Source organism: Serinus canaria, chromosome 1A (assembly GCF_022539315.1).
Source record: "Serinus canaria isolate serCan28SL12 chromosome 1A, serCan2020, whole genome shotgun sequence".
Lineage (NCBI taxonomy): Eukaryota > Metazoa > Chordata > Aves > Passeriformes > Fringillidae > Serinus > Serinus canaria.
In genome coordinates this window covers 55,592,249-55,602,685 of record NC_066314.1, presented here as the reverse complement: position 1 = coordinate 55,602,685, position 10,437 = coordinate 55,592,249, and the positions used below count along the sequence as shown (strand labels likewise).

The 10,437-nt window shown below is 38.9% G+C and overlaps 1 protein-coding gene across 4 annotated transcripts in view; it reads right to left on the bottom strand.

Annotated features, from left to right (window-relative positions):
• Window positions 1-1,945: 1,945 nt before the first annotated feature.
• The window catches only part of SCUBE1 (signal peptide, CUB domain and EGF like domain containing 1), a 197,813-nt gene continuing 189,321 nt past the window's right edge, over window positions 1,946-10,437 (bottom strand). For 3 of the 4 annotated variants that reach the window (XM_030238231.2, XM_030238232.2, XM_050987623.1), the window contains 2 exons: window positions 9,605-9,684; window positions 1,946-8,603 (listed from right to left, as the gene is read on the bottom strand). In XM_030238231.2, the coding sequence (XP_030094091.1) occupies window positions 8,451-8,603; window positions 9,605-9,684 (233 nt within the window). In that variant the 3' untranslated portion in view covers window positions 1,946-8,450. Of the gene's footprint in view, window positions 8,604-8,858; window positions 9,056-9,604; window positions 9,685-10,437 lie in introns of those variants that run through there. The other variant, XM_050987618.1, reaches the window with a different exon arrangement.

Below are 10,437 nucleotides of genomic sequence, written 5' to 3'. Positions count from 1 at the left end.
AGAGACAAATTTACTGCACTACATTTTGTGCTGACAAGCACATAATATAACATACGCTGACAAGTGCAGGTGTTTTACTCTCAAAGATACTCTCCCACTGCTCATGCAGTTCTGGGGTAGAGGGAGGCTGCCCTTATTCTGGGGGTACAACAATGAAAAAACACCTTGCCAGGGAGCTCCAAGGATCTTGTGTCCATATAAGCAATCCAACATGCTGCCCTCAGTCCTGCCATACCTCCACAGCCTCTCCTGCAGTTTTTCACCAGCTGCTTGGGTGCCTTTAAAGAGAGACCTCTGTTCTTTCCTTTCCCATGTCTTTAGGCATACATAGCATGCTGTATAATATATTATTTTTATAAAAGGTTGGACCATTACTTAGGAATACTGTTCGACACACACAAGTGAGGTGGAAGTGCTGTTATTCTACATGTTAAGAAGTGCTTTTGGAGTGTTGCATACATCATCCTGTGCTGACTGCCCATTTAGATGTTGTATTTAAGAAGCAAAAATAGCCAGTTATGGTGGTTGTACAGGATAGGCCCTTTTTGTGACACCAGGAGTCGGTTGATGTTGATTCCTGGATAAAAGAAGAATAAACAATCTATGCCCAGCCTGCCTTCACTTACCTCCTGGGTTGTGCCAGAGTGCTGTTCCTCAGGCTATTACGTTTTGTATACTTGTTGGGAAGTCATGGCAAGATTGGAACTGAGAATGGACCCCTCTGCAATTTACACCAGGCAATGCCTGTTCCAGTAAATGAAAATCTTGTATTCAAATGAAGACTGTCACGACTGCTGAAATTTTAGTGGCTGTTATAAAATCGCCTGTTCTACTCTTGTTTGGAAAGCAATCAGTTTGACAAAGCAGGACTTTCCTCTCATGAAGCCATGCTGCCTGTGACTGATGCCTGGGTTGTCCCCCAGGTGTTTTTCAATAACTCCTAGAATAAACTTTTCCATGATTTTCTCAGGCACTTGAAATGACACTGACAGGCCTGGAGTCTCTGGAGTCCTCCTTCTTTGCCCTTCTTGAAAATGGAAACATTTGCCAGCTTCCAGTCAGCTGCACCTCCCCGGATTCCCGTTCCAGATTTTGTCCTTGTGCACAGATACTTCATTACCAGTAATCAACTTGATTTCCAATGAATATTAGGAACTTTGAAGTTCAGCTTTTCTGTCTTTGATAGGAGCTGGCTTTCTTGTTACTCATTTACAGCTCTGAAGCCACAAGGACAGCTGGGTGCCATTTCATATGGCACATCTGTAGTCCCATAAAAGTGATGTATCTTCTTGGAATGCAGTGAGGATAGCTGCCATATTACCTGAGTGAGTTCCTACCAGCTGAAAAAGGCAGTAATTGATATTTTGCAGCCAGTTATCTGATGCCTTTCAAACCTGCCAGACACCGAGAGTCATCAGTCATACCAACAGTATTTATATAAGGAACAACATATATAAAATCAGCAAAGCTGATACTATCACATCATAAATGCTTTCTCCTAACAAGCTGAACTTGCTTACTTGAGGATAGTAGCAGAATGGCACATGTCATGCTTGAACATGAGAGCTTCCTGCCTCTTTCTTTGAGGCTGCTTCTCAGTAGAGGGCTGTGACAAAGACTATACATGGTAACACCAGAGTTAGCTTAACAAGTTGTTTAAAAGTCCTGGAGAGATATTGGTCATGTAGTCCTTCACTGTAGCCAGGATTTTTTCTTTGAAAAACTTCCTTGAAGCCTGTTTGGAAGGAACTTGTGTCAGTGTCCCACAAACTCCAGGAGTTTGATGAAAAAGAAAAAGCTCTGTTGCTTAAGGATGAACATTAGACCAAAACATGTAAATGCTATCAAAAAAGAGAAGTTCTCTTATGATTCTTGTCCACACTTGTGCAAGAAGCTTTGTCCTATACACAAATAAATGGCAGGCAGAGGTATCCGTTCCATTTTATGTTTATTATGAAAGTGATTTTAACAAAAATTTTATTATGCTTCATTTTTAACTTTGACATAGAAATCAAAGCTATTAATGTACAGAGGTAAAAGGAAATGTATTTTCTTATAAGGTACATTTACAACAACATTTTCTACTATAAATCTGACAGAATTGTTAAAATATTGGTAAAGCTTAGCACTGTATTTTATTTTCTAAGTATCAAATTTTGTACAGTTATTCACTACCCTTGCTCTAAACTATTATTGTACATTTCATATGGAAATAGCTGTTTGTACACAATTTACATTGGTAATAAAACTTAGAAATCCCAGCAGCATCTACAACAGTTCAGTTTAAAGTCTCACTCCTGCACAGTGGTTTACGTGAAGCAAACTGATGCAGAAACCAGTATTCCACCCTGTGTGCTTCCCCCTGAAACTCAGCCTGCCAGAAATTCCTGCTTAAACTGGTGCTGGATATGATCATAATGAACTTTTTCACATGTGAAAGTACCACTGGCCTCAGTGGTTTTGGCTAAAAAAGGCTCTGTGATCTGATCCAATGTGAGGTTTTATCACTTCCACTGCTCCCTACAAGCATAGAGATCCCACAGCTTTCCTTGTCTTTCCACTATCCACGTGTGTAATCTATTAAATTCCCTTTTATTTCTGAGTTTTGTGTTGTTTTTTATCGTAACAAAGGAAGAAGAACCAGCACTAACTTTAGGATACATATTCTTTTTATGTTATGAAAATGGGAAGCACTTTAGAATGACACTTTATAGTCAATTCTGTTTAAATGTTAAAGTGCCCCAGAAAACTCTTCCTGTCATGTCAGTGAGACTGAAGAAATAACAGGATCTGTAATCTGGAATGATAAATCTGGCAACTGCCTCACATCCGCCCCAGTCTCCTAATGTATCTTTATAATCAATATGTTGAGACCCTGCTGCTCTCAATGCAAATTAATGGCCTTTCTAAGGTATAAAACATAGAAAACAATATTTACAAAATAATTTTAATTAAAAAAGTAACAAAAACAAACTCTAAAAAAGATATTTTCACAATAATTAAAATAAATTTTAATTAATCAAAGCCACTTTTTTCTAGATATTGAAAAAATTGAATTGCAATTGTTTGTATATCTTTAAACTTGTTATCTCCACTCCCTGAATACAGATGGTTTAAATTATTAGATCTAAAGGTACTTCTGTACATTTTACTCTTGTATATTACATATTAATTTTATAGATTAAAAGCTTTATGTTGAAAGAATAAATAAATGAAATAACAAACTGGAATTGTATATATTCAGATCCTTAGATAACAGGTTTTTGACGTTGATTTTCCACTCTGCTTCTATTCAGATGAGAGATAAAGTACAAGTCTTGTCTTTGAATCCAAGTCTCTCGCTGAGGAGTAAGTTCATAGTACCTTACAGAAATTTCCCTTCTTCCATAAATTCTTCTGGAAGAATAAATATTCCTTTTCCCAAGTGCTTAAAACAGTCTGTCATTCTAGAAAACTACTTCAATAAAGTCCCAAAATACTGAGATTCTATAAGAACTCCTCCACTTACTCCCATTCCTGTCAGTCAGTGGTTTTAAACTATGAAAAAATGCAACTCCTTGAACTCATGATACAGATATAATGAACTGTGTGTGTCACTCATTTCCATCATTAAGAAATCATCCACACCCCTGAGGTGGCTGAGAAATTTGCCACTGGGTCAATTTGTTGAAGATTTTCCTCAAGCTAAATTTGTAAGAACATTCAAAGATATTTAGAGTCCAGACATGGGAGCTGTCACAGAGCAGGTGAGTTTTGCTGTCAAACACCTGTCAGCAGACCCTGTGTAAGAATCACAGCACTACTTTTGCTCCTGAAGTTCTAACCTGCTATCTGCAAGATTAAAACTGGGTTTTTTATAGGTAAAACTGATCTGAGAGATTTGAATATGTTGGGCAGGCTTATAAAAAGGCACAGGGTGGGGTCTGACTGTCCTTTTGGAATGCTGAACACATGTAAAGGATGTTTCTTACTCATGTGGCAGCATCCTTGCATTCTGCTCACAGACAGGATTTCAGGTGAGCTGTGGTCTTTAAAACCCACTGACAACTCAAAATGTGGACCCTCTGAAAATTCTCTGACCAATCCTGTATTTATTTAAGCTAGTCTAAAACTAAACTAAACTAAACCTGGGTTACAAGGTAAACTAATTTTAAGTAAGCTTACTTACTTTAAGTAAGCTTACTCTAGAATGAAGCTGCTGTGTAGAGAGGATTAGTCTAAATCTTAAATAGTCATAACTTTATTCTATGGGGGTGGCACAATGAGGAAATAAATTTCTTTTGAAAAGTTGGTCTTTAGGTAAAAATCTAATGTATGATGGAAGAAGGAAGACAGAGCAAGAAAATGGGATGAAAGAAAAACTTCAGTTATTATTTAGTTATTTTAAATCCAGTTTCAGCGAGCTAAATCTCCTGACTGGATAAGTCTTGTTATTAAAGGCAAGATGCAGTGTGGGAGAAGAGGCGGCAATGCACTGAACACAGAATCCTGCTGCTCCCTGTGCTCAAATGACAAATAGAGGCACCTGTGTGTCCTCAGCACTTTCAAGGCACAACTCAGGGCTTGATGAGCAACTTGTGTTTGCTGCAGTGTCCTGGACTGCAGCAGGTGTGCAGGCAGTGATCTGGTGGCCTGTGAGAATGGCTAGGGATGATTCACCACCCACCACCACCTCACTAAAAATAAGTGCACTATTTAAAGCAGAAAGAGAGGCTTAAAATGGTAAGTGCTGCAGGTGCAGCTTTTAAGCATATAGGCATTTACAAATTGAAAATAAAGAGCTCTGTTTGTGCCATGGAATTGGGCAATCACAAATGGGCACTTCTTCAGTCTACCTGTATTAACACATAACTGTGTTGTTGCATCTGTCCTGCAGACAATGTGTAATTCTGCAAGAACAGATACAGGGCTGTATTTATTGGTATGTTCAAATGAAGTATTTCACATTCAGGTGTAAAAGCTAAAATGATATATTCTGCCACCTTAATGAAGCTGGCTTGCTTAAAGGCAGCCGTATTTCTCCTTGTATGGTTTTTGATTCCCAAATGTGTGTAGGTCTCGTCTGCAGAAGAAAACATTCTTTTTTGTTGTGCTGTTATAGTGTAGTAGCAACAGGTTCTCTGACTTTGACAATGAAGACATCTTTCACCAACAGATGAACAGCTGAACTCACCTCCTATTTGGTGACTGACAGTTTCTGTAAATCTAGTATGAAAGTCAAAGAATTTTTAACTTCTAGAGCTGATATAAAAATTCTATGCTGTTTTTCAAATCAACTGAAACCAGTTAAGACTGCCCTATATACCACTTGTCATTACTTATTTCATTAGAAATTTGTACATCCAAGAGCATTTCTATGCAGAGTGGCAAGCACTCAAGCCTGACTAATTTTCTAAATATACCAGATGTGAACTCCCTCTATGTTCAAAAGCATTTAAGTGTCAGCTTTTGAGGGTCAAATTATTCTCTTTCTTTCAGCACCTTCCTTCAGCAACACAAAGCCTGTGTTTGCCTCAGAAGTCCACAGGTGCCTTGTCCTGACTGTGGAGTCCCTGCCCTGGCTCTGGGGAATATCAGCCTCATTCTCAGGTCGTCTGTCAGGATGAACTGGACAAAACCCTGCTTTTTTGTAGTGTGGTTTTAAGTCAGGGCAAGTGGTGCCAGAGCCAAATGCAATTTCCCTTGCCTGTATTCACCTCTCACGGCTCTACTGAGGTCCCGCTACCAGTGGCCAGAACTGGGACATGTCCCTCTTATGATTTCTCTCTGGCACTGGTTGGAACCTGGAGAATGTTACAGTGCTGCCAGTGGTTTCTGGAGTCTGACATACAATGGTATTACATCCAAACATGTTGGTTGTTAAACAAAAATTTTAGCAAGTATTTTACTAAACTCAGTGTACAGTACCTGAAGTGTACAGGTTCTGAAGTTTGCTTACTCAAGTGTGAAATGCTAAAGATCACAGTAAATCATTTGCCAAGTGAGGAAGTTATTTTTCACCATATTTTTCATATATTTTCCTTCATATCTTTCAGTAGAATGGCTGCAATCCTGACTCATTCTAATGGATCTGAATAAAACTCTGAATAACCTATCAGACTTCAAACTACTCTTTGGCTACAGTAGTTTTTTAGCCATATACTCCTGCATAATTGAGTACCCGAAAAGATTTTTGCTTTTTAAGAACTTTTTTTATACAATGACTACTGTTAAAGAAAAAAATTAATGAATTTTTTTTCTTTTTCGTGACTGTTGGTGAATCATAAATAAAAGTAGTGTTCACATCCTCAAGAAAAAGTTAGGTTTAACAGCCTTTAACAAAGGATTTTTATGGAGAAGTGACATTTTTAAACAAGGGTTAATGTATATATTAAAAAGAAAGCTTACCAAAGATCTGAGGTCCATGAGAAAAAAAAAAAAGTTAGACTATAAGGTCAGGCTGTTCAGGCATAGAAAGAAAAAAATTATATTCTTCAACAGAAAAGGAAGAAGGCAAGCAAAATTACAAGATGGTTAAGTAGAAAAACTCAACAGAATACTTAAGGTGTATTCTCATAGAAATGGACTATTCAACCACTGTAGTCAACAGAAACCAACTGTGTAAATTTAAGCAGTACTTGCTCAAGGACAAAAAGAAAGTGTCAGAAGATAACCACAACCACCCCTAATACATGTCTTTGAGAACATCCAAATACATGTTAAACTACAGGCTAATCAGCAAAAAAAAAAAAAAAAAAAAAAAAAAAAGAAAGAAATAAAAAAAAAGAAAAAAGCAGCAGAGCAAAACTGTGTGCTAGTCTTTTTCTGAAAGGATACTGGGATACTGCCAGGAGAGTTCATTTCTCCATTTAATGAACTTGTAGAATCAAAAGGGAAAATGATACACAAGAGGAAGGGACTGAAAAGGAAAGAGGCTGAAATACTAATACAAAATAAAGGCTCTTCTCCCATTTGATTTAGCTTCTGTGCCAGGAAACAGCAGGAAACCCAGGATTTATCAACATGGCAAACCCACAGTCACTCTGTCAGCAGGGCCTGAGCACAGGGCTAAAGCTCCCCTGCAGTCCCTATGCTTGATGGGCACTGTGGCTACATTGGGATAAAAGGGATAGCCAGGTCTCTTCAAACACAGAACCTGCCCTCCAACTCTTATGCAAAACCGTGTCCTGTTCACCCCTGAGCCCCTGACAATCTAGGCCTTGGACACAGTTGTGTTCCCAGTGTTTTAGAGACAGCAGGTCCAGCAGCAACTCCTCCCACGTGTGCTGTCCTGAGGGTGACTCTATTGTCTGCATTTGGGGGCCTCCCAAGGGAGAGGCAACAGCTTACCCTTTACTGGGCAGTAGTTGCACCTCCACTGATGCTATTTTTCCTGGAATAATACATATTGAAAGAGATTGTCCCAGAGTAAACCATTATCCAGTATTATAAAACCTAAAAAGGCTTCAGTTGGGTGTTAATAGAAGTGACAAGCACTTGGAGAAGTCATTTAATTGTCTACACAAAGTTACATATAGATATGAGTAAATAGGGTGTGTGGGAGTAAAGATTTAAGCATGAATAATATTTACAGTAACTAGAGATAACATTACTAATGTACCCACAAATAGAAGAAGTATATATTTATATATTTATATATTGTACTTAATTAGATGCTCTGTTAATGGAAAGAAAACCAAGACTACTAATGTTGTTGTTAATTTCTCACATATCCTATTGTAAATGTCTTTAAAGGGACCGACTGATGCATGAAAATCCAGAGCTAAATCTGTTTCAATTAAGTAATTGACAGTGGCAAACCAATGAAGAAGTTTAGAAGAGGATAGATAAAAACATTAGGACATTAGGGTATGGGACTCAATCTCATGTAATTCATAAAACAAAATTATAAATTTTTTTCTTCTTTTTTTTCCTTTTTGATTTCTACTTGGACAGAGGTTCCACCAAGCCACAAATGAGAAACAACAAAATTTAGATTGTTTCATTTTCTTCTAAAGATTCAAATATAAACTTCGAGTGCAATTCAAAATCCAAGTATTATTTATACTACATACTTCTTTCTATAACAGAACTTATCTTCAGGTAGTTTAATCATATTTGAACAGAGTCCTCCTTTTTTTTGACAAAAGTTATTGTTGATGAAAAATAAGAAGCTATAAAGAATATTTTTACATAGTGATATTTCAGATGAAAAGTGAGGATACACTAGTGCAGACACAAATTTGGATCTACAACTAGATGTGCTCAGGGATGCATTTTTTTTTTTTGTAGTAAGAATCCCGTTCAGAACATTGACTTTTAACAATTATAAAACATTATAGGTGTTCTTCATTAACAATTGTGAACAAAGACTGCAAAAAAGAGCTTTCAAATCAGCAAATGTTTCTACTATGGAGGAAAGACAGTATTTGACGGGAATGCAAAGTAACCAAAAATTGAATACCACCAGACTATTTGTATGGTCGTAGAAACCTGGAAACTTTTGATCGCAGTAGCTTTATAAATGATCTTGGAAACATTTCTTTTGACTCTTGTGCTGTGTACTTGAAATAGTTTTGAGGGTGTGCCAGTACATCAAAGAGAGCTTTAATCAGTTTCTTGTCCTATGGAAGACAACACAGATATATTAGATAAAAGCAAGGTTTGAATTTAGTGTCTGCATAGGTTTCAAAACTGAAGAGCAATCAGATCTGTTTTGCAAAACTTGAGTCTGGGTAAAAGGGTGTAAGGAAACTGCTCCACATTGCAGTGCAGTTTCAGAGGGATGAGTTTGTCTGCTGTGCTGGATGCTTTTTGCAGGGCTCCTGGCAGGAGCACTAACCACAAACTGCAGATGTCTGCCTTAGAACTGCAAGCTGCCTCTGACTGTCCTTCCCACCTGTTCCATGCTGCTGTCCAGGCCTTCCCTCCATGGATGAGAGACAAGGCTGGTCCTCAGGGATGCTGAGCTTTCTAAGGACCTTCTCCTGTACCTTGGGAAAGCCTTGATTCAGAGCCTCAGCTGAGCCTGTGCCTGGCACGGTGCACTGCAGCTGGGACCTGAGAAACCCAAAAACTGAAGAGAGAGAACAGTGCTGGGCAGGGATGGCCAAGGGAGCTGGCTCTTCCTCAGCTCCTGTCCTTCCAAGCCCTACATTTACACGGCTCAATTTTGCCCTCTGACCAGCCTTATTTTTCAGTTTTAATTAGTTGGTTGTTACAGGTGTTGCTTGCATCTTTGGAAAACATTTTTTAATGCACAGAAAACTTAATGAGTCATTTAAACATTTAAATGCCAGACTAAGGCTGAAGAAGGCTCTTCAAACAATAGGTCCTTCATTCTTGGCTAATTTTTTGAACATACAATGTTATTAATAATATTAACATATTTTTCATTTAGTTCCTGCTTCCACAAAGGATATAAGCATGTTCTGAGCCCAGCTCAGTTACTTGATTTTGGGCTGTTTCAAATACCAGCATAAACCTCAGAACACAGAGAATGGAATTTGGGGTCACCCTTGAGCTTTAAATATAATGACTGTATCAAGGTATTGCGAATTATTTTAGGAAAATGCTTAGGAAAAGGAATTCTTGGTTGGCCTCAAAGAGAGCAGAAATTTCTTACCTTTAGAATTTCTTGATGGTTTTCTGATGCATATAATCGGCCATCTCGAACAATGTCTTCTATTAGTTGTTGGTAATCCTCTGAAAAAAAAAGATCAGGTGAGTGACTGCGACGTCCTTTGGGAGGGCAATAGTCCGACATGAGCTAGACCTCCTCTTGGAGACAGAGCTGAGAAATTTTGTATCCAGTTAATTATTTAGTGTCTCTCAGGTTGCTGTATTCTAATTTAATCACCTTCAAATTCTCTATTTCTTTATAACAGTGGTTTTGAATTTTCCTGATAAATACTTACATCCTCAAAAAACTACTTCCTTCAGATAATAATGTTGTATTATCTCCACTCTAGAGATGAAGAAACAGGGTGTCGTGGTTTGAGAGGAAATGAAGTTTTTTGTGATGGTGTGGTCAAGCCAATTGGTGTTCAGATTTTAATATTGGCACCTGGTTTGTCCACTGAGGGCATGGATATGCCTCTGAGAACACAGGGGGTTAAAAGCTGTGAACTCCCAGGAGAATTTCCTTTTGGTTTCCGGTTTGGAACTGAGCAGACCCTCCCTGCCTGGCTCCGAGCTGGGTGGGGAGGGGGGGAGGGGAGCCATGCGGCCGGAGGGAGGTAGGCCAGGCCTGGGCTGAAGGGTGGAGGAGAACATTGCAAGGCTTTGGGCAGCCATCCCCCATTCCCTCCCCCGGAGGGAGAGAGAGAGCCAGAGCCTGTGCCTGTGATAGTGCAGCCGGTGTGAAGGAGAAGGGGGGGGGTGCCCAGCAGGGCAGCCAGGCGTGGGAGTTCATGAACCAAACCGGCAGAGCCTGGGACTTTTAACCCTTCTGGGGAG